The 22,891-nt window shown below is 48.7% G+C and overlaps 2 protein-coding genes and 1 pseudogene across 5 annotated transcripts; 2 read left to right on the top strand and 1 right to left on the bottom strand.

Annotated features, from left to right (window-relative positions):
• Positions 1-129: 129 nt before the first annotated feature.
• ATP1B2 (ATPase Na+/K+ transporting subunit beta 2) lies at positions 130-6,341 on the top strand. Of its 2 annotated transcripts, none has more exons than XM_017671794.3 (7): positions 130-814; positions 2,586-2,714; positions 3,041-3,145; positions 3,250-3,455; positions 3,681-3,737; positions 4,515-4,613; positions 4,719-6,341. In XM_017671794.3, the coding sequence occupies exons 1-7, from the start codon at positions 703-705 to the stop codon at positions 4,881-4,883; spliced, it is 873 nt and encodes a 290-aa protein (XP_017527283.1). In that variant the 5' UTR covers positions 130-702; the 3' UTR covers positions 4,884-6,341. The 2 variants fall into 2 exon arrangements, with proteins under 2 accessions (XP_017527283.1, XP_017527284.1); XM_017671795.3 differs by lacking the exon at positions 130-814 and adding an exon at positions 1,299-1,441.
• A 1,691-nt stretch (positions 6,342-8,032) lies between these two features.
• LOC118974091 (U2 spliceosomal RNA) lies at positions 8,033-8,125 on the top strand (annotated as a pseudogene).
• A 2,680-nt stretch (positions 8,126-10,805) lies between these two features.
• On the bottom strand, positions 10,806-22,862 carry TP53 (tumor protein p53). Of its 3 annotated transcripts, none has more exons than XM_017671764.3 (11): positions 22,712-22,862; positions 15,073-15,174; positions 14,912-14,933; positions 14,582-14,830; positions 13,948-14,134; positions 13,741-13,853; positions 13,381-13,490; positions 12,977-13,113; positions 12,818-12,891; positions 12,296-12,402; positions 10,806-11,719 (listed from the first exon to the last, which is right to left on the bottom strand). In XM_017671764.3, the coding sequence occupies exons 2-11, from the start codon at positions 15,144-15,146 to the stop codon at positions 11,638-11,640; spliced, it is 1,155 nt and encodes a 384-aa protein (XP_017527253.1). In that variant the 5' UTR covers positions 15,147-15,174; positions 22,712-22,862; the 3' UTR covers positions 10,806-11,637. The 3 variants fall into 3 exon arrangements, with proteins under 3 accessions (XP_017527253.1, XP_017527254.1, XP_017527255.1); XM_017671765.2 differs by having other exon boundaries at positions 15,073-15,171; XM_017671766.3 differs by having other exon boundaries at positions 22,718-22,862.
• Positions 22,863-22,891: the final 29 nt, after the last annotated feature.

Below are 22,891 nucleotides of genomic sequence, written 5' to 3'. Positions count from 1 at the left end.
CATATGTATGAGGTCGCCCGGGCCAGAGGCGAGGAGGCGGGGCTTCTGGGGGTGGGAAGGGGGCGGGCACCCCCAGAGCCGCCGAGTATAAAGACTGCGCGCGGCGACCGCCGGCTCCGCACTGCTGAGGAGCGGAGCCTCTGCTTCGGGAACCCACCCCAGATCTCCGGCTGTTCCCCAACTGCGCGTCCCTACCCCACCCCCGCGAACGAGCCACCAGCGGAGTGGCGGTCTCCACTTGGTGGAAGAGCCTTGAGCGGTCACCTGGCCCCTCTCCACAGCCTCTCTGCATCTTGGTTTTAGGGGCGGCCCCCTCCCCCACTTCTTCCTGCCTCCTTGCACCCCGTTTTTTTCTGCATTTCGCTTGGGTTTTGCAGCCGTCTATTTGTGCATCCATTTTCGTTAGGAGATCTGGAGGGTGAGACTGCATTAGCACCCCTTCCCCTTTTCATCCTCCTCTGCTCTGAAATCCCCCTTTTCATCGCGGTCGGTGGGGCCTAGGATCAGTGCATCCTACGCTGCTCTGCCAGGACCCCGCAGAGCGTGGCCGTGCGCCCCGGAATCTGCAGCAGCTGCATATCTGAGGAGGGTCTCTATCGCCCTCGCTGCCTTTGCTTCCGGTGCTAGAGGGGCTTCAGTGCGCCGCACCCCAGCTTCTCCGCAGCCCCCCACACTGCGCGAGACTCGCCTCCCGCCGCCAAGATGGTCATACAGAAAGAGAAGAAGAGCTGCGGGCAGGTGGTTGAGGAGTGGAAGGAGTTCGTGTGGAACCCGAGGACGCACCAGTTCATGGGCCGCACCGGGACCAGCTGGGGTACGCGGGGCCGGTCGCGCGCGAGGGGCGGGTGGAAATCCGCGGGGCGACGCCCCAGGGGCACGAGGTCCCGCCGGCTCAGCTCCAGTTGCCTTCCCGGGTCCCTGGCGTCCGGCCCCCCTGCCAGGCTCCAGGCGGGGAGGGGGTCGAATCGCCGGTCTAATCTTCCTGGCCGGCCGCTGCGGAGGCGGAGAAAGTAGGTCACTGCCGCCATCCCGCCCCCCGCGGAGCCCCTCGCGCGGGGGGTCGCGGGCTCTGCCTGCCTGTCGGCACCGCGGCGCTCGCGCTCCCTCCGGGCAGGTTCGATGCACACGGCCGTACTCCCCTTCCTCAGAAGAGCGCCCCTTCCCCCCTCCGGCTCTCACTAGTTAGCCAAGCCCGTCTATTTTTAGCTCATGCCCATCCCCTGCACCCTGGGAACATTCAGGAGGGGGCGGGTCTTGGAGAGGTGGGGGAGTGGGGGTGGGTTCTTCACAGCGGAAGTAGTCTGTATCCCACTGCCCAGCGTGGAGCTTTCTGCGGCGGCTTTGTGAGTGGGGGCTGTTGGAGAGGGGTGACACTGTGAGGTTTTCAAGGCTGGATGTTTGGCTCAGATGTCGCAAGCGGAGGAAGGAGTGGTCACTAGTGGTGAGCTGCGTACATCATCGGGCAGAGTGTGCCTATGGGGTTGGGGCGGCTTGAGACTTGACCCACCTGTACCGTGGCGGGACTCCGGGAGTGGGTGTGGAGAGAGTTGTGTCTGATTGAGGGTCTGTCTATACTGGGCATGGGTGCAGGTGAGGGGTGGTGGCATTCTTCCAAAAGGGATTGTCAAGCTGGGAAGTCAAAGCATAGAAGACCTATAGAGGACAGAATTTACAGTTCATGCACGCTGACTGAACACTGCCCCTGTCAGCCCACCCTTGAGGTGGGCCTGTGCAGTCCTTGCCCTCAGGGAACTCGAAGGCCAGTCCCTGGAATTGGGGGATGTCCATGATTGCATGGGAGAATCTGAGGAGGCTTCATAGAAGAAGTGTCTTCTGAGGTGAAGGCCTGGGGTCGTGGCTGGTGGAAACGGCAGGCCCTTACATTAGGCTGAGGGCAGTGGAGTGATGTGTCACATCCACTAAGGACCTGCTCTCTGCCAGGAAAGCTGTGGGGAGATTCTGCCTCTACTCCCTGCCTCTTCCCTGGGTGCTGTGTGTTCAGTTTGGGGTGGGGTGGCTGTTGAGCTTCTGGACAGCTGTGTCTGATTTTGTAGCTAGATAGGAGCTGTGTTCAACGTTTGACTTCTGTGGGGCACCGGGAGAGAGCAGATCTCACTCTCAGTGTAACGGTCCACACTCTGAGGGGAAGGATGAGAGTTTGGTTGTGAGTGGTGGCCAGTGCCAACTCAAAAAGTCATCGTGCTGGACAGCTTTAAGCATGGGCACCAATATAGTGGCAACAGATGTGCCTTTTCAGGGCCATGAATGGTTGAGAGGTTGGGAATGTAATCTGAGGCAAAATAACTGGAGCCTATACTTGGGGTTGCCCAGCAACAACAGTTGAGGTCTCTTGTGGCCTCCACAGAGTTGGACTTCACCAGGAAGGGGCTGGGAGTCGGGACTGAAGCCAGACACACTGCCCGATTCCAGATTGTCTCATTTTGCTCCCTGGGGAAGTCTCGAAGATGTCCCCAAGGCTCTGCAGCCCGTCCCAGTGCAGAGCCTCTGCGTGGGAGAGGGAGGTGGAGGGAGGTGAGATTGTCATGGGGGACTTGAACCTGCCGACCCTGTTTCCTCCTCTTTAGCCTTTATCCTCCTCTTCTACCTCGTCTTCTATGGCTTCCTTACGGCTATGTTCACCCTCACCATGTGGGTGATGCTGCAGACTGTCTCTGACCATACCCCCAAGTACCAGGACCGGCTGGCTACACCGGGTGAGTGATGAGGCCCCCCACCAGCCACGCTAACTTCTCTTGTGTCCATGAGCCTCCGATGGAACTCACAGGCTAAGAAGAACTCACAGTTCTTAGAGGTTTGGTTCTGATGAACCAGTCCAGTCACCCTGTGTGGGGAAGTCTGCCTTCCTTCCCATCTCCCACAGCGGAGACCTATGGGATCTGGGGAGGGGCGCATGTTCACAGGATGACATCTCAGATCCTCACGCTGTCCCTCACCCTGCTGTTTCCGTGTCCGCCTTCTGCCCTCTGTATGTGGCCCTTCATTTCTATATACTCCCCACTTGTGCCTTTGTTGGTTATAGGCTTGATGATTCGCCCCAAGACTGAGAACCTTGATGTCATCGTCAACGTCAGTGACACTGAAAGCTGGGACCAACATGTTCAGAAGCTCAATAAGTTTTTGGAGCGTGAGTGTGGGACGAGTGATGCGGCTGTGCAGGACCTTGCGCAGGGGACTGGGGACCCTGAAAGTGGACCATTAGGCCCTTGACTCTCTCTCTCACCTCCTTAGCTTACAATGATTCCATCCAAGCTCAAAAGAATGATGCCTGCCGACCTGGGCACTATTATGAACAGCCAGATAATGGAGTCCTCAACTACCCGAAACGTGCCTGCCAGTTCAACAGGACCCAGCTGGGCGACTGCTCTGGCATCGGGGACCCAACCCACTATGGTTACAGCACTGGGCAGCCCTGTGTCTTCATCAAGATGAACCGGGTACCTGTCAAGGGAAAACGGAGGATGGAGCTTGGGCCACTATCTGCTGGCAGTTGCTTCCTGCCCTCACTGGGGCTAATGGGCATGAGAGAGGTTTTGGGCTGGTTCAGGGGCTGAGAGAACAGAGATGGTTCCACTGGAGCCTGGGTCCCACGGGTGGACGGCCAAATACTGTGTCTTTGACAACTTCTTTCCCTAACCCTCACTTCTCTCCCCTCATTCCAGGTCATCAACTTTTATGCAGGAGCAAATCAGAGCATGAGTGTTACCTGTGTGGGGAAGGTGAGTTTGCGGGGCCTTGCCACTGGCCCACCTGATTGTCCTTCATGGTTTCCATGTAATTCACTCACCTCTTTCTAACTTCTTGGCTCCCAGAGGCCCCATAACTATAGGGACAAGGGGGTAAGAGTGGGTTCCAAGGGGGCCCCCACTCCTCTTGCTTCTCTCTAGAATGTAGGACCCTGCTCTTGTGTGGATAGACGCCTGCCTCCTTGACTCCACCCACGCCTTGGCCTCTGGCTTCTCTCCCTAGCCCTTCCACCTTCTGCTCTGTTCCCGGATAACCAGGTCTTCTGCTCTCCTTCTGAACTCCTCAGTTCTTTTTAGGTGTCTGGTAGCTTCTGATCTGTTAGTACCATCTGCCACCACTGAGTTGTCCTTGGAACCCTACTGCCCCTACTTCTGTCCTTTCTAGAAACTTCCTGCCCCCCTTCACTCACCCGCCCCCCTGGCTTCCTACTGAACCCTTCTTTACTCATTTATCTGTTCTGTTTTGGCTCTGCTCCAGAAACCGATTCCTGCAGATGGGGTAAGAACTTGGGGTGGGAGCCCAGCAGGAGGCTGTAGTATCTTTAGCGCCCTTTGGGACTTCCCAGTTTGATGACACAGACAGGACTCCTTCTGCACACATGCACACACACACACACACACAGACCCACGGCTCAAGGGAAACCCATTTGAGACAGTGATTTGGGGTGAAGGAACAAAGAGAAGTCTGGCAAGCTTCAGGGCTCCTGCCACCCCTGACATGCTCTTCTCCAACCTCCTGCATCCCTACAGCGAGACGAAGATGTTGAGAATCTGGGCAGCTTTGTCATGTTCCCTGCTAATGGCAGCATCGACCTCATGTACTTCCCCTACTATGGCAAAAAGTTCCACGTAAGTCCCATGGGAGGCCAGGGATGTTGCTCCTTGAGGGGATGGGTCCTTGGGGAGGAGACCGAGGTGCCAAGGGCCTGGACCCTCACTCTTCCTCTGGCCCAGGTGAACTACACGCAGCCCCTGGTGGCCGTGAAGTTCCTGAATGTGACCCCCAATGTGGAGGTGAATGTGGAATGCCGCATCAATGCTGCCAACATCGCCACAGACAATGAGCGAGACAAGTTCGCTGGCCGTGTGGCCTTCAAACTCCGCATCAACAAAACCTGAGGCCCCTTCCTCCTGCCCCCACCTCTTTCCTATGGATGCTTCTGGAATGTCCCTGACCCTGCCTGATCCCTCCTTCACCCACCCCAAAGGTATTTTTTATAACAGAGCTATGATTTGTCTGGGCCTCACACCCTTTTCCTTTACTTCAGAACCCAGCCTGATGTCCATTGCGATTCCCTGCCTTCATACATTTTCCACCATCTCTTGACCCAAGATCAGTCAGTCAGGGAGATGGGATCTGAAGATGGTCACACAAGAGTTAGGAACCATTCTGGTTTTGGTGTAGCTGTGAGGGTGTGTCCCCACAGCTACCCAGCTCTTTGGCCCTCCTATCCTAAGAGCTATAGAAAAAGCCCGCCTGCCCACCTCCACACACACACATGTACACGTGTCATTTTGCCCCTTAGCTTCCAGACACCAGTGTGGTTACTCACCTTTATCTCCCACACTTTCTGCCTGGTCTACACAGTTGCTGTCTTTGTGGATTTTGATTTATCTGGCGCCTCTGGCAGGTCTTTCCCCACCTCCTCTTCATCCCCATTCTCCCCTCTGAAAGGCAGCCCTTTGTACTCGAGGACAAGGTGGGTCTGTGGCCTTTTCCCTATTTCCTGGCATATTCAGCTTCTAACCCTATGGTGACTGCCTGAACTGGGAATGAGGGTCTAGAAGAGAAGCCCCACTTGGTTCTTCTTGAAAATTCTCTTTCTGTTCTGAATCACCCCAGGAGGCCCTCCTCAGAGGGGTGGGGTTGACCTAGGCTGAATATCCACTTTGTTTTTGCCAATGGCTCCCTTCCCCCGCCCCGTTCTCTTTCCCAGAATATCCAAGTTCCACTTCCCAGGAGCCCAGGGGAGGGTCAGCCATTTGGCCTGGTCCCCTGTGGCCACCTGGGAAACATCAGCTGGCTATGGGATTATTCCACCTTCTTCCCTAGGGCCCAGCGCTGACCCCACCAGCCTCTGGCTTCTGTTAGCCAAGTTACCAACTAATCACTAACTCCTGACTTACCTCTCCTCTGCATGTCAGCCAGAAAGTGGCAAAGATCGCCTCAGTGTAGGCTCTGAATTTCTTGGCTCCAGCTCCTTCAGACCCCTTGACTTTGATGAAGCACCGCATAGTGACCACAGAACGTTTACCGAGGGGCCTCCTGTGTTCTTGGTTATAAAGGTGTTTTAACTCTTTAAAATGCCCTTCAATTCCCTTCATGTCCTCACCTCCCTAATTTCCCTTTTCTTTCTGATGCTGCATCCCCAACGCCCTACCCACAGATAGACCCTCCCCTTTCTCTCTCCCTGGATCCGATTCTCTTCCCTTCGGGTCCCCATGTTTTCCTGCACTCCCCTCACCCCTGTGGTCTCTCTACAGTTATTTAATGCCTGTGTCAGATCTACTGTAAAAAGAGGATAAAGTACAATAAAATCAGAGCAAGTATATATAAAAATATATATCATACATGAAGCCCTGTGTGCAGGTTGTTCCTTTCTGAGCATTTGGAAGAGTCCTGGGAAGGTGGATTGGGGTGATTCAGGGGTTACCCAGGCCTTGGGAGCCACTCCCTGGCTCTGACCTTTTCCGTCCTGTGTTCAAGCATCTATCTACCTCCTAGATTCCCCCTTCGCCTATACCATCTCGAGATTGCACAGTACAAAGAGACGCAGGAAGCCTCTTACCTGTTGTGTAGCTTAACTTATAAAGTGCCTCTGTGCATTCTAGGCACTGTGAGGACACACTTATGAAAGAGGCAGAGTTCCTGCCCCCAAGGATCTCCCCAGCTTAACCGGAGAGGTGAGGAGCCCATGAGAAACTCATACAAGGTAGACCTAAATGTACTTCCAGGAAGGGGAGAAACGACAACATTTAGAGTGGTCATCTACTGTGTTGTGGGCTTTGAAGGGAAGGTTTCTGAGAGGCTTGAGGAATGGATGGCTGGGTGAGAGAGGATAGCATCAGCAAATGCCTATAGAGACGTGAGAAAAACTGACTGGAGAAACATCTCAAAATATGAACAGTATGATCTTAGTTTTGGGTAAAAGTACACACAAGCATAGAAAAAAAATGTATAGGTCTACATAACAGTGTTTATTGTGATATGGTGATGGGTTTAGAGCTAATTTAATTTTCTTGGGGCTTACTTTTGTTGGAGTGAATTGGCCTTAGTATTTGCCTTGAAAAATAGCTTTACTACATATGCATATATATATATATATGTATATATATATATACACACACACATACACAATTTTATCATTAAGGCATAAGTACACACACACACGAATTCACTGGGTTTTGGTCATGGACCTCAAAATTGGATGTTATACACACTTCTGTGCATCTTTTTCACTTGATAAATTTCTCAAGTCCACTACACTTCGTAGGTTCTCTAACACTTTTTAAAAGTGGTTGCATGATATTTTTCTCTGGGTCATTCTTTTAATTTGTTAGACTCCTTGACAGCTGTAGATATATAAACTGTTTTCTACATGGCAAAAATTACCCCAGTTGACTCTTCTGCCAAGTTTGGTTTCTTTTACTGTTAAAGTGTTGGGCTTTCAAACATACTTAGTTCTCATATTTTCTGGAAGTTTTTGAGGGGACAGGATTTGTTTCATATTTTTACCTTCATTTTAATTCATCTGGTTTACTTTTCATTTGTGGTGTAAAGTAGGAATCCAGTTTTATTTTGTCAGGTGTGTCAGCTTAATCTTTTTAAGAACACATCACTTATTCCCATTACATTAAAATGCCAGCTTTGGCCATCTAATGAAATTTCCTCTATGCTATGATCACTTCTGGACTCACTACTTGCTGCCCCTGGCTTGTGTACTATTTCATACACTGAGTCATAGTGATCTGATTCTGATAGTGCTGTTTTCTAATATCTACCAAGGCAAGTAGGTTCACCCTATTCTTTTTTTAAAACAGCTATTGGCTTTTCTTGAGCACGTAGTCTTCTCTACAAATTTATAAATGTATCCAATTTACAAGAACAAAACCATCAAGAACTTGGGATTCTAATTGGGATTGCATTATATATCTTTATTTTAGGAGAACTGATTTTTATAGGATGTTTTCCCACCTAAGAACATTCTTTTTGTTTGAAGCTTGGTTTATGTCCTTAAATAAGGATCTATAAATTTTGTCTTGGATGGATTGCTTCTCGGCCTTTTGGCTGAGATCAAGTGTAGTATCTGTTATTAGTTTAATTTTGTCTTGGACCATTATTTTTTATGTGTGCAACTCATTAATTTTCTTGGGGCTTATTTTTGTTTATTATTACTCCTTAATATTGTATTGTTTTATTTTGAATGGATTTTTTCCATTCTTTTCTGTACTTTCTACAAGAAGATAAAAAATATTTCTCTACTCTCTACCTTATTCTTTTAATTCCATCAGATCTCTATTATGATCTCTGAGTTTTTAGGTAGTTGTATGATCAAAAAAGCAGACATTTTCACCAATTTTTTTTGTGGGGGATCCTTTTGAATGTTCTAAGACCATGTTAGCAGGCATCCCTATATAGTTTTTTAGTTCTTTATTTTAATTGAAATTGCCTCAGTGTTTAACCATTAGGATTATAATACTTACTGGTACTACATTCCTGGTTTAATTAAGTTTTTTGTAAAGGAATGCCTGTTGGAATTTAATCAAATTCCTTTGAGCATGTTGATATGATCAATTTTTCTTCCTTAATTTGTTAATGTTATGAATTATGTTGATAGATTCTCTATTAAACCAACTTTGTGCTTCTGGAATAAACCCTACTTGCTTATAGTGTTAATATTCTTTTGGTTCATTAACTATTTTGAGAATTTTTGCATTTCTTTATCAATTTGGCTCCTGATTTTTTGGTATTTTTATCATGTCTTAATATTAATGATCCACAGTAATTTTACATGAATGGGTGATGTCATTCTTTTCTCATGGCCCAGAATAGTAACATTGGACCATCTGGTCCTTGCTTTCTTTTTTCGTCAAGCTCTTGAGTTTTTTTTAATGTACTTACTAAAAAATTCCCTGCTCCTGGATTTAACCTTTTAACCAAATTTGCTTTCTTTCCATAATTTGTCTTTAATTTTTATGATGCATGCCAGGTTTTTTTTAAAAAAAATAATGAAAGCATGTATGTGTATACATTGTCCTCAGAGTCCAGCTTTTGCTGGGTCTCACACATCTGGGGACCCTCTGTTCCTGAAATCAAGTAGGTGTTTTTTAATTCCAAATCTCAGTGGTGTAGGGCTCTTTGAGCTGGAGGGCAAGGGTCATCCCGTAACCCAGAACAGTGCTGGGCACAGAGTGACCTACCAGTGAATGTCTGCTGACTAGACAGATGACTGAATGAACACAACCAGAGGGCCATGAGCAGATGGCACGTGAGCAGGTGGCACCAGAGAGGTTAGGGACTCACAAAAGGTCATGCAGCTCATAGTAGAACTCGCCTGAAAACCTAGGCCTCATAATTAGTCCAGGAATCTATCAGCTCACAGAGGTATCGCACAGCCAGAAAGATCTGCTTTCTTAAGTATAGCAGAAGTGAAAACAGCCTGTGGACACGATCTAGGGAAATGTAGGGTGGTGGCGGGTGAGATGCTGGTCAGTAAGGGAGCTTCATGGTGACCATTCTGTAGGAGAGGGAATGAGTTTCAAGAGCTCTGGTTTCCCAAGGCCCTGGTGAGCGGTGAGAGACGGTGAAGTTAAAGGTCTCTAAAAGAGGTGGTTCCAGCAACACAGAGAAGACAAGTAGTGATTTTACAGCATCTCACTACGCTGATGGACAGTGACTAATGGGGTATGTGGGGGGGACTTGGTGAAGGGGGGAGCCTAGTAAACATAGTTCCTCATGTAATTGTAAATTAATGAGACCAAAATAAAAACAAACAAACAAAACAACACAAAACAAAACAAAAAAAGAGGTGGTTCCAGCTTTTCTGGGGAGTGTTTGGCATTCCCCAGAGAGAGAAAAAAAGGTAGCTTTGAGGCCAGGGAGGCTGGTGACTTCACAGCCATCTGGGATCCTCAGGCAAGCCAAGGGATGCCCACGGGCATTTGATGCTGGTTAAGGCCGAGGACAGTGGCCCCAGAAGCCCCTCTGGATCTTAGCACCCCACCCTCTGTCCCCAGTGAGGAGGCAGGACGAGCCGTCTCCTCTCTCTGACCACCCCTCCAAGCACTGGCTTGGGCAGCCATGGGAGATGGGGAGAGCTTGCCCCAGCCCCCCACCCTGGGAGCCAGCAGTACTGAGGAACAAGACGGGTTGGGGGTACTGAGCTCCCCAACCTCGGCTCCCTTCTTTACCCTAAGAAGTCCTTTGAAAGGTTTTCCTGGCAGAGTCTAAAGCTTCAATTCATTCAACTGCCTGGCATGAGGCCCAGGATGAGGGGATGCCGGGAAGGCCCCAGCCCCGCATCCCAGCCCTCACCTTAGCCACCCCCACGTTCTGGGACCCTGTCTGGCTGGCCTCCCCAGCTCTCTCGCCTCACCTAGTAGCACCCACCCACCTTCTTTCCCCTGGGGAACTCAGGTATTCTGTCCCTTTCCTATGGAGCAGATGGCCACCCCAGACACTCGAGCTTACTATGTCAGACATTTAAATCCCATAATCCTTGGTAAGAGGCTGCTGAGGGGGAAGCAGCCCAACCCTAGAAGCAGGGGCAGGAGAGAACCTTGTGCCAGTCCTGGCAGGAGGGGGGAGGGCCAGTTGGTTCCCGAGTTATGAATGGACTTCTCTCCTCCCTTGTTGTCATGCAGCCTGCGGACTGACCCAGTCTCCTGCTTTTGTTCTCCTCTCGGAATCCCGGCATTGGGCCCCTTAGCCCACACTCCCTGGAGGCTCAGGTGGCTGTCACCCAGTGTCCCCCCCTTACTCACCCCTGTACCGTCAGCCCCAAGCAGTCTGCACTGGCACCTACTCCTCAGACACACAGGTGGTAGCAAAGTTTTATTGTAAAATGAGAAATCAATATAAAAACAGGATATAAAAAGGGAAGAGAAGGGATGTGGGTGACAAATGCAGACGAGCCTTGCAGAGTGCAGAAGAAATCGACCCTGAGCGTGGGGCAGTAATACAGATCTTGGTAAATACAGATCCTACACCAAGGACAGCATCCTCCAGGATGTGGGATGGGGTAAGATTTCCTCTTAGGTGCTGAGGCTCACCAAGAGGTTAGATGGGCAGGGAAGGGGGTTGGAAATTCCTTTCCCTTAACAGCTGCCCAGTCAGAGAAACCATCAACCTATCCACCAATGGGCACAGGGAACTAGCACCCAGGAAGGCACCAAGTCCCAGACATTATGGAATGAATGGTCGTTTTGGGGCCAGACATACATACATTATTTCAATAACCCTCACAGCAAACCTGGTGAGGTAGGCATGATCCTCAGTATTTTATAAAAGTGGACAATGAAGACAGAAAAACAACTAATGAGTATGGCAGAGAACTGGGCTTCCGACCCAGTATATGGCTGGTTCTAAAATGTTCCTTACACGCAGGAACATTTCCCTACCTCTCCCAGTGATCCTCACAGTAAAAACCTTAAAAGCGGGCTGGAATGCTCCCACTTCTCCCACCTCCCCCTAAAAACCATCAGTGCTGGCCGACTTCTTTAGCAGAGCCCCGGGCCAGGGCAAACCAAAGGATCCCAGGGGGTTTCTGAGGCACACCTGTAAGAAGCAGAGTAACACACCGAGCAGATGTGTTCAAGCACCAGGGAAGGGGGGCGGGGGCAAAGGTCAATGAGGCTCAGGACGCAGAGGATGTCAGTCTGAGTCAGGCCCTTCTCTCTTGAACATCAGTTTTTTATGGCGGGAGGTAGACTGCCCCTTCTTAGACTTCAGGTGGCTGTGGGTAGGCAGAGGGGTAGGGGAAGAGATGACATCGCATGAGTGAGAGACCCTGGGCCCGGAGCATGGGGAATTTAAGCTAAAATGGTCAACAGTGGCAGAAATGATTACTGAGTGCCTCGGGGTGCTCCTATGCATTTCTCTCTTCATCCTCCCTTACCCTATTTGACAAACAAGGAAACTGAGCCTAAGAGGGAAAGGAACAAGCCCATGCAGGACTTGCCAGTACTCGGCAGGGTTATGGATCTGACCCTTCACCCTGGCTGTGTCCAACACTTCCACACAGTCACCAGGTTCCTATTCTGAGACCCTAGCTGAGCTAGAGGTTGCTGGAAATGGCAAGAAATATCCATGAGCATCCCTGGGCTTGAGGGCTTTGTGGACTCCTTGAGGCAGGAAAGTGGTTGTTAAGATACAACTGGAATACTAAAGAATGTCTGAGCAGGGCGGGGACCCAATGAGAGGGGGGGGTCAGTTGTCTTTTACCTTGAAGGTAGGATTAGAATGGAACCCCATGACTTTCCAACATGGGAAGGCAATGGGGTGGGGCTGGGAGGGGACCCAAGACACTCGCCTGGAGTGGGCCCTGCTACCCCCGGCCTCTTTTCCAGTCTGGGCATCCTTCAGCTCCAAGGCTTCATTCAGCTCTCTGAACATCTCAAAGCGTTCACGCCCACGGATCTGTGGCAGGGAAGGAAGGGGATAAAGGAGTATTAGGCAAAGTCAGAGAACCATTTTCATGCTCTTTTGAACAATTTTCTCTTTGAAAGATGGTCCTCCAAAATGTATGGTAGCGTGCCAGTTGGGATTCTGAAGTTAGGCCAGAACCAGAAGCCCCTGTCTCCAGGTACCACTGCCTTGAAGGCAGATGTCCTAATAGTAGGAAAAGCAGTCAATAAGAAAAATAGTATTGTGAGTGTTGACTTGAAATTTAAATCTTCAACCCAATAGCATTAACTGTAAGAGTCAAGGTCAGTAACAGGGGAAAGGATGGATAGAAGAAACGGACCTAAGCTCATATTTGCTGCATTTATATCTTCTCTCATTCAGTCCCACAGAAGGGGAAGAGTGGGGTGGATTGGGTAAGACTTGGTACCTGAAGGGTAAAATATTCTCCGTCCAGTGGCTTCTTCTTTTGTGAGGGAGAGGAACTGGAGTTGCTGGGCAGTGCTGGGAAAGAGGTAAGGAAAGGGAGGAAAAAAGATGAACTTTGGGCCAGACCACACACTCTCCGCCTTCTGCCCCATCTGCTTACCTCGCTTGGTGCTCCCAGGGGGTGGCTCGGGGCGGGGCTCCCCTTTCTTGCGGGAGTTTTCTTCCTCTGTGCGCCGATCTCTCCCAGGACAGGCACAAACACGCACCTCAAAGCTGTTCCGTCCCAGCAGATTGCCACTACCCAGGTGAGGGGGAGTAAAGTGGAGGAAAGCAGGAGGCAGTGAGGAGGGTGGGCCCCGGTTCCTCCTGACTGCCCGCATCCTGCGTGGAGCCTAAGCCCCAGCTCTAGGCATGTTGAGAAGCCACAGGAGACAGGTCCTCAGGCTACAGCAAACTGGGAGGGAGCAGCAGAGCAGAGTCCGTACACAGGGACGGAGGTGAGTGGGATGAAGGGGTGGTAGCACGGGAGAGAGCCCTGGGGTCAGGTGGCCAACAGGTCCTCACCTGGAGTCCTCCAGTGTGATGATGGTGAGGATGGGCCGCCGGTTCATGCCACCCATGCAGGAACTGTTACACATGAAGTTGTAGTGGATGGTGGTACAGTCAGAGCCGACCTGGGAGAGAGGCACAAGGTAAGGCAACCCAGCCTCTGCAGGCCTGCAGCCTCTGTAAACCTCATTTTTCTCAACTATAGTATGGGGACAGCCTATGTGCTCTGCACACCTCACATTGCTGTGGGGACGTCAAATAAGAAAGCAGGAGAACCTTCTTATTAGCAAGAACCACCCCTATCTCCGACCAGGATGGCCACTGACAAACCCCTCCAGCCCCCTCCTCCCAGAGACCCCAGTTGCCAAACCAGACCTCAGGTGGCTCATAAGGCACCACCACACTATGTCGAAAAGTGTTCCTGTCATCCAAATACTCAGCACGCAAATTTCCTTCCACCCGGATGAGATGCTGAGGGGGGGCCAGACCTGAAAGCAGTAAAGGAAGAATTAGGGGCTTAGGGACTTGGGGATAGGAGACAGGGCCCTGTCCCATCTCCCACCTGCGGCTCCGACCACTCACCATCACTGTAGTCAGAGCAGCGTTCATGGTGGGGGCAGCGCCTCACCACCTCTGTCATGTACTCTGACTTTTTGTAGATGGCCATGGCGCGGACACGGGTGCCGGGCGGGGGTGGCGAGCTGACCCACAGCTGCACTGGGCAGGTCTTTGCCAGCTGGCAAAACAGTTTGTTGAGGGAAGGGGAGTACTGGAGGGAAAGAAGGGGAAAGAATGAAAGGACAGTCAGGGACAAGTGCCCAGGGGGTCAAATGAACAGACACTGCTTAAGCACTGACTGGAAGCCATGTACTGAGTGCGGGGAGGGTAGCTAGCGATGGCAGGGTCAGGGTCGACATGCCAGAAGCCTATTTACAAAAGCCAACGAATGAATGCGAGTGAAGAAAAAAGAAGAAAAATTCCATGGCTCCATGACAGATGCTGAGCGTTAGGATGGGAAGGATGAAAGCGTAAGGTCAAGGGAGCAAATTCTACTTTGAGAGAGAGGCCAGAGGTCACAGACTGAATAGGTAAAAATGGAGAAGGCCTGACAAGCCAAAGGGTGAAGAGGAATCCCAAAGTGAGGAACAGAAAACCCAGGGGGAATATAGTCGGGCTTCAAATAGTCAGGTGGAAGCCAGCCCTCGGGGCCACTGACCGTGCAGGTAACAGACTTGGCTGTCCCGGAATGCAGGAACCCTAAATGGAAACCATATCTGCCAGGGTAGGTCTTCTGGGAAGGGACAAAGGATGACAGGGGCCATGAAGTGGCTGATGCCGGGGCTGCTGGTGCAGGAGCTGCTGGTGCAGGAGCTTCATCTGGACCTTCTCCTAACCAGTTCACAATGTCTTCTGTGGACAGCAGCAGTTTGTCCACCTCTGGGGACAGTGGGGACAGCTCAGAGGACTGTGGAGTGGAGAAGCAAGAGTGAGAGGCCAGGTCCCAGCCCCCTGGCCCTGCACCCCCTGGTCCCACCTCAGTTCTTACCAGCACATTGTTTTCGGGAAGTCTGAAAGACAAGAGCAGAAAGTCAGTACTGGTTTTTGCTTTCCACAGGCCTCTGCTAGAGGGCTGGGACTGGGGTGGGAGGGGCAGTGGTTATTAGAGGCTGGCAGCGGACCTGCCCCTCCCTTGGGATCTCCACTTACAGTTTCCACAAGTCTGAAAAGGTCTCCTGGCTCAGAGGGGGCTCAATGTTGAGTTCTGACTGCTGATGCTCCATTTCAGCTCCCCTGAAGGCAGCGTGGCTGCTGTGGGGACGGGGTGGGGGGGTGGGGGTGCTAAAGTAAGGATCCAGCATGGGACACACCCAACCCTGAGGCAGGAGGGACTCCCCGCATCACCACCTTTACAGGGTCTGAGATGCAGCAGTCTCCCGACTTCCTGAGGAGCAGGGCAGTCCTTCGCCCTCTCTCTCCAACTGTTTCCTTGCCACAGTCCAGGCTGCTCCTGTCCCACCCCTCACTAGCCTCCCTGCACATCCTTGAGGAGAAAAGATAACCAGAGAAGTACTTCTTCCAACCTTCCCACCACTGAATCCACAAGCTCTCCTAGAAGTGTACCCTACTTCTGTCCTCCTTCCCATAAGGATGAAGTAACTCTCAGCCCACCCTGTCTGGGGGAGGGCACTGCCCTTGACCTCCACATTCCCCACCTGGTCCACTCACAGCGAACTCACCCCTTACCCACCCACACTCCCGTGGGCTGGCTTCTCAGCCCAGACCCCTGCCTGCCTCTTTGATCCCACCTCCTGGCTCTCTCCCTTCCCCAGTGCTTGATACTCCAGTTACACAGGCTGCTCTTCTCTGATCCTCAACTGCTCCCCAGTTCATTCAACTGGTGGCCCGACCTATTGGGAACACTGGTCCGGCCACTACTGCAGGGGAGGCTCCTCACTGAGACCTCAATCTTGAATGTCACACCCTCCTCACGGATGTTTTACCAGACCACTCAAAGGCTGCCAGCCAAACTCTGTCATCCTGTTTTATTTCTCATGGTACTTTTACCATCTGATACCTTTCCTGTTCTTCACAGAATTAGCATAATGCTGTGTATCTGGCTGGGCCTACTGTGGTGAATCATTAAGAGCCCAGGCCACGAGCAAGTTGTGAGTGGTCAGAGGAGCAAGGAGGCCAGAGGGGCAGCTCCGGTCTGGGCTAGGGTCCTCGGCCAGTCTATGTGCTGTCATCTCACCGCCTCCCAGGCCAGCTTTCAAATGGCTTCATCACACTGTCTTTCTTGATGCCAAATTTGTCATCAGCTTTGCTAAGAAACATGCTGCAAATATCCCTTTCATTAAACTTTTATCTTGCATGGCACTGACAAACATCCCCCAGCTAGCGGCTTTCTAATCTCTCTTAACATTTACCCCACCTTCATGTTGATACAGGACATGCTTTCTTACCTACTTAAAATCCTTTCACGTGGTTTATCTTATTTGTCCCAATAACCACACCTGCCACTTGACAGGTGAGGGAGCTGAGTCTCAGAGAGGTTAGGTAACTGATCCACAGTAAACAAAGGTAAGTGAATGAGCTTTTATTAGAAATGACCATTCAACCATCTAGAAGCAAGATGCTTGCTTCATCAGACTACTCTGCAGAGTTCATTGGTAATCAGCTAGGGCTACAGATGCAGATTTTGGCTGATGTAAGCCCTTCAAATGAGATATTGGCAAATGGCTACTTATCATAGCTCCCAACATTGGTGGGAGTTGGACTATGCATGTGCGTGGAGGAAGGACAGACAGGGCGGCAGGGGGAGTGATCCCCACATTTGCTCAGGAAGGGGCCCACAAGTCAGAAGTCCTATGTTTGACATTATTATGTTACTTAAATTTGCTGCATGACCATACCTATCTCAAGGGGCTAACCTTTGGCTTCTTCCTATATAGTTGAGTTTTACTTATCTGTGTGTTTTTAGTGCAAAGGGCCCAGGGGCAGCTGTAGCAGAGCCTAGGCTCTGGAGGCAGACAGGCTAGGCCTGCATCCCAGGGCTTACATTCTAATCGTTGCTTAACTTTGGGAGGTTACTTAACCTCTCTGTGCCTTTGTGTCCTTTGCTATAAAATTGTACCCTACATATTATGGGATGTGTAAAAAGAAAAGTGCCTGGCATATGAGCTCAACAAATGTTTGTTTATATGATCGTTCCATTTCATTTGTTCTGTATTGTTATTCCAGAGCAAGAGCTTCGTGATGATGAGTAGGTGGGGCATTTGTGGTACTGCCCCCAGTAATGCTAGTTCACCTCCTCCAGGGAACTCTGTTCAGTAAACATGCCCGGAGGGACTGTCCTGGGATGCTGGGCCCAAGCCTCAATCCCACTGGGAGGAAGACAGACCCATGGACAGAGGAAGTCTATCTCTCTGTCCATGGTATTAATTAAATTCTCAGTTTCTTCCTCAAAAAAGCAGGCAGTCATCACTAGGAAAACTTTTCAGAGCAGGTACTTCCTTCCCATGGGTGTGGGTATCGGGAGGCCACGATACTGAATTGTCAGAAGCTGAAATAGACCACCTGAAAGGTTGAGGAGGCTGGACAGACAGGCAGCCCTGGTGGGATGGTAATAAACTCAGCTGGGACTCAAAGGAGGGTAAGCCACCAGCTGCTTATAGGCCCTCTTAGGGCCCACTGCTTTCAGTGGCTTATCTCGTCAGTCCTCTTAAAAAGCCAGTAAGGTAGATAACATCATCACCTTCAGGAACTGAGGGTAAAGAAATTACGTCACTTACCCAGGTTCAGAAAGCTCCTAAGGAGCAGGGCCAGTGATTTGAACCTGGACTGTCTGAAGCCACACCCAAGCTCTAAATAACCATGCTCCCATGGCATCATCCAGAGTCTGGTGCAAAAAAATTCTGGCTGAAAGCTGTATGAGACTGGGGGAAAAAAACTGATTCTGGAAAGTAGTAACACAGTGTCTGCTAAGACTGAAAACACAAGCACCTTACTACTCAGTAAAAACACTTCTAATAGACTCCCTAGGAAAACAATTGTGCAGGGCACATGTCATGCTGTTGCTCATGGGAAGTGAAAAGAAACATTACTATCCATCAATAGAAAATAACTAAATGAAAGATGGTACGCTCACTCACAAGAGAAATTTACCACAGCAGCTTAAGGAAATGAACTTATCTATGTATGTGTAAGCAGATACAGTTCTAACTTATGTCGAGTAAAAAATACAACTTGCAGGAAAAAAGCAAAACATGGTAAGTAGTTTACATAAACTAAAGAGAGAAAACGCTATTGCTTATTAAACATGTATGTAAAAGCATAAAAGACAGGCAAGGATAAAAATGTACAGAACTGTGATAGTTATGGTCCCAGAATTTGTCCCAGAGAGAGGGGGATAACATCTATGTTCATGGACTGGGGAGAGAGTCAAATGAGGTTTTAGCTTTATTAACAAAAATAAGAAAAGATGGTATACTTACATGTGTAACTAAAATGCAGACACAAGTAAGATAAAACATTGTTATAATAATTTGGTAGGAACGAGTATTATGTTATATTTTTCCAAAATAAAAATATCTAAACAAGAAAAGTAAGGCTTATTACAGAAAAATTTTCAAACATATAAAAAGGTAAAGAGAATAATGTACCCCCATGTGCTCATCACCCAGTTTTAGGAGCTTGAATACCTCTAAGCCGCTTCGTCTATACCTCTAGCCACTCCCACAACCCCACAGATGTTTGAGCAAAACTAAAGTGAAATACACAAGTCTAACTATACTGCCTTGATTATAAAATGTGACAAATTTTGATAAAACTGTGACTCACCCCTACCAAGAAAAGGTACTTTCCTGTGTCCCCCCACCCCCTCCCATAAGTTATTTATTTTACATCTAGGTCTATTATCCACCCTCAATGACTATGTATGGTGAGGTAGGAGTTAAAAAGTCCATTTTCCCGCCCTAGATGTTCAGCATTTTTGAAGACTTTCTTTTCCCACTGATTTTCACTGGGACCTTTGTACAAAAATCACCTGGCTACACTTAGTATGTCTTTTCCTGAACTCTTATGTTCCTTGGTTGTTGTTCTAGTGTAGCTATATTGTAATCTTGATGTCAGGTAGTTTAAAACCTCCAACTTCATACTACTCTTTCATTTTAGAATAGGCTTGTCAATTTCTACAAACAAGCTCGCTAGGATTTTGATTGGGATTGAATCAAATCACTTCGCAGAGTACTGCCAATTTACCACCAAGCATTCCAAACCACAAACATGGTATCTCTCCATTATTTAAATCTTCCTTAAATTCTTTCAGCAATATTTAATAATTTTTAATAGAGTTCCTGCCCATCTTTTGTTACATTTATCCCCGAACACACATGTTTTTGGATGCTATTATAAATTGCACTGCTTTTAAAATTCATTTTCCAATTTCAGATTCAGTGGTTGGAATTATATAAAAATGCAATTTACATATATTGCCTCTGAAACCTGTGACGTGGCTATAATCACTGATTTGTTCTGATAGTTTTAAAATGAAGAATTTTGTGTGTACACATCTGTGAATAAAACATTTTTCTTAATTTTCCCATGGTTTTCTTTTTCTTGCCTCCTGGCTCATGCCTCCAGAAGTGGTGAGAGTCAAATCCTTTTCTAGTGCCTGATCTTAGAGGAAGAGCATTCAGTCTGTCACTATTAGGTATGTTGTGAATGGTAACTTGACTGGAGGTGCCCTTTATCGGATGGAGTAAGTTTTCCTTTTCCTAGTTTGCTGGGAGGTTGGTCTTTCTTTTTTTTGTGAAGCATGAATAGGTGTATATTGTCAACTGCTTTTTATGCTATCTGTTAAGATGATTATAAGAGTTCTATACTTTAATCTGTTAAAGTGACAAATTGCACTGACTTATTTTTGAATGTTAAATCATCTTGGCAGTCCAGGGATAAACTCTGCTTGGTCAGGATACCTTTATCATATTTATGTATTACCAGGTTTGATTTGTTAGAATTTGTCAGGTCTTTGCTTATATTAGCAGGAATATTGGTCTAAATTTTCTTTTCTTGTAATGTCTTTGTCTGGTTTTGGTGTATTATGCTGGCTTCATAAAATGAGTTGGGGAATGTTACCTCCTCGATATTCCCTCAGAATTTGTGGAAGACTAGTATTCTTTCTTCCTCAAATGTTTTAAGAGAACAAGAACAAAGGAGAAATAGAATACTAAGAGAGTACACTTAAACCCAAACCTTACAATAATTGCGTTAAGTGAAATGGACCAAGCACTTTAATGGAAAGTGGTTCAGTGGGGAAAGGAAGGCTGTTTCAACAAGCGGAGCTAGAAAAACTGGACCTCCATACATGGGAAAAAAAACAGAATCTTGTCCTCTGCCTCACACCATGAAAAAAAAACTTTAAAATGAATCAATTAATTATGGGTCATAGACCTCCGTGTAAAACCTAAACCTCTATAATAGAGGTTCTGAAAGAATATATACTAGAGGATCTTCATGACCTTGGGGTAAGTAAAGATTTTAAACAGGTCACAGCAAATACTTAGAAGGAGATGAATCTTCTGCTCCTCTAAGACACTATTAAGCAAATAGGCAAGCAACAGGTCAGGATAAAAAAACACGTTTATCTACCAAAAGACTATCCCGAATATAAAAGGAACTCCTTGAACTCAACAAACAAAAGCAAATAAACCAATTTTAAGAATGGGGAAAAGACTTGAAGAACCACTTGGCATATGACAGCCAATAAGCAGCACCCCCATGAATTGTTGAACATAGTGAACAATTAAAAAATCATGATATACCACGTTAAAAGAATGGCAACCAAATGTGAGGAAGGAAGTATCTTGCTGATGGGGGGTGTAAAATGGTACCACCACTTTAAAAAATTATCTCTGTATGAAGTTAGTATATATATCTACTCTCTGACCTGGCAATTCCAGTCTTAAAGTTATCCAAGAAACGTGAAAACACATGACCAAAGAAAAGAATTGTGCAAGAATGTTAGCAGCTTTATTCAAAATAACCCCCAAATGGAAACTCAAACGGCCATCAAACGGAGAATGGATAAACGATGATGCATTCATCCAATGGAATATACTACACAAAAAGGAGCAAAATACTGACACACGCAGTAGTAGCATGGATGAATTTCACAGACATTATGCCGTAGGGAAGCCTGTCACAAAACAGCGCATGCTGTATGATTCCATTTGTTACGACGTTCTCTACCAGGCAAAAGTAATCCGCGGTGACACAAATCAAAATAAAGATGTGGGTCAGAGACTGGGAAGAGGCATGAGAAACTTTTCTGGGGCGATGAAATGTTCTGCATTTTGATAGGCGTTACACGGTAGTTGCCAAATTCGTCTAGTTGCAGTGCGTGTAGGTGCTACCTCAATTTTGAAAAAAAAAAAGCACGTAAGTACTACGCAGTGTCTGGTACCTAGCAGGTTGAGTGGTAAGTGACCGCTGCATGAAACAACCGCACCTTAGTGATGAAGATGGGGGAGAAGCAGGTTCGCACGGGGCCCCAACGCGGGCTCCGCCGCCTCCCACAGGCGAGAACTAGCCAGGACCGGAGGGCTGCCCTTAGGCCCTCGGGGCCCGCCCCCTCCGAGGCCCGCCCCTTCCGCTTCACGACGTCCAGTCTGCGTCCGAAACTGGAATGGCTCAGCCCAAATCCAAATACAAGAAATTGTTTCTCTGCTACAAACAAACCACCCGTTGTTACACTCTTTCAATATTTAGTTCTCAAATGTACCCATTCTCGAAAATACCCAGGGTTTGCCTTCTGCACACTTAAAAAAAAACCTGTTCCAAGCAATGGTAGCGTCCGCCCAGATTGCACTAGACCGGGATAGAACACACCATTCAAAAAGGGGCAGGGATTGAGGTTTGCACCAAAACAAATACTCCTTCCTTCCCCAAAGCACTAACTTAGTTCAGGAAGAAGGGGGAAAAAAACCCAAAAGACAGCAGAGTTAGGGTTAGCAGCATCACTCCGCAAGTAATAGGAACCCGTCTAAAAGAATTTCTCCCTGTCTACTTCCCCCTCATTGAATGAATATTGAGCTGCTCCGAAAAAAAAAAAAAAAAAAAAACAGAAAAAGAGACCGGAAATGCTACCTCAAGAGGCAGAAATGTTAATGTAGAGCCAAACAATAACAGAGCTCCCGGGCCTCTCACACCGGGAATAGTTCTCCCCTCCTTCGCGGGCAAGCCTGTTGTTTAATACTTTTCACTTCCACGACGGACAGCCTTTAATTGGATTTTTTCTCCACCTAGCGGAGCCAGGGACCAGTTTGGAAATACCACTCCAGGAAGGACAAAGGTCCGGAAGTTTCGGGACCCTTAGCAGCTTGGCTTCTCGGATCACACCGAAAGAGCATTCCGGAATCGAGCCCGAGGTTCCACCAGGATGCCAAGGGCTCAAAAATCTCGAGCCACGAGTTATCAAAGTTCCGAGATCCGAAAACCTCAGCCTCTGATGCTTTGTGGGTCTTAATTTCAGGATTGCCCACACCTGGCACTGGGATGGGAGATGGGGCGTGGGGGTAAGGAAAAAACCCTTAGGTCGGCTCAGTGTTCCTCAAAGTCCCACTCCCCTCCCTGCCCAAGTGTTAGACTTTGCTGGTCCTAATATCTACACTCAGGCCTCCCAACATTGCATTCCTGTGTTGCTGCGGCCAGCGAAGCTTCCATCCCCCCAAATCGCCAAGTCCCCAATGCCCCACCCCCAGACCCCACGATTCTCCCAAGCTGAAAATACACCGAGCCGAGAGCCCATGACTCAGAGAGGACTCATCAGGCTCAGTCAAGAGCTTACCCGAACCTCAAGTGGGCGTGTCACCGTCCTGGGAAGTACGCTCCGAGGCCGGGCACCAGGTAACCCGGGAACTCAGCGGCCACCTGCAGCCAGGATGATGGCTCTGGACTTTTGAGGAGCTCAAAACTTTTAGCGCCAGTCCGAGCACATGGGAGGGGAAAACCCCAATCCCAGCAACCC

This window comes from Manis javanica, chromosome 4 (genome assembly GCF_040802235.1).
Source record: "Manis javanica isolate MJ-LG chromosome 4, MJ_LKY, whole genome shotgun sequence".
In the NCBI taxonomy this organism is placed as follows: Eukaryota; Metazoa; Chordata; class Mammalia; order Pholidota; family Manidae; genus Manis; species Manis javanica.
Note: the sequence above shows the minus strand (reverse complement) of the source record. Positions and strands in the feature narration are given on the sequence as shown.

Bases quoted from the DNA above. Each gene is read 5' to 3' on its own strand.
- TP53 (XM_017671764.3), bottom strand. From the start codon at position 15,146: ATGGAGCATCAGCAGTCAGAACTCAACATTGAGCCCCCTCTGAGCCAG. The intron at 13,854-13,947 runs GTGAGTGGTCGG...TACTGCTTTCAG, and splicing joins CTGCTCTGACTACAGTGATG to GTCTGGCCCCCCCTCAGCAT. The intron at 12,892-12,976 runs GTAAGCAGATGG...CCTCTTTCCCAG, and splicing joins CCCTGGGAGCACCAAGCGAG to CACTGCCCAGCAACTCCAGT.
- ATP1B2 (XM_017671794.3), top strand. From the start codon at position 703: ATGGTCATACAGAAAGAGAAGAAGAGCTGCGGGCAGGTGGTTGAGGAG. The intron at 3,456-3,680 runs GTACCTGTCAAG...CCCTCATTCCAG, and splicing joins TCTTCATCAAGATGAACCGG to GTCATCAACTTTTATGCAGG. The intron at 4,614-4,718 runs GTAAGTCCCATG...CCTCTGGCCCAG, and splicing joins ACTATGGCAAAAAGTTCCAC to GTGAACTACACGCAGCCCCT.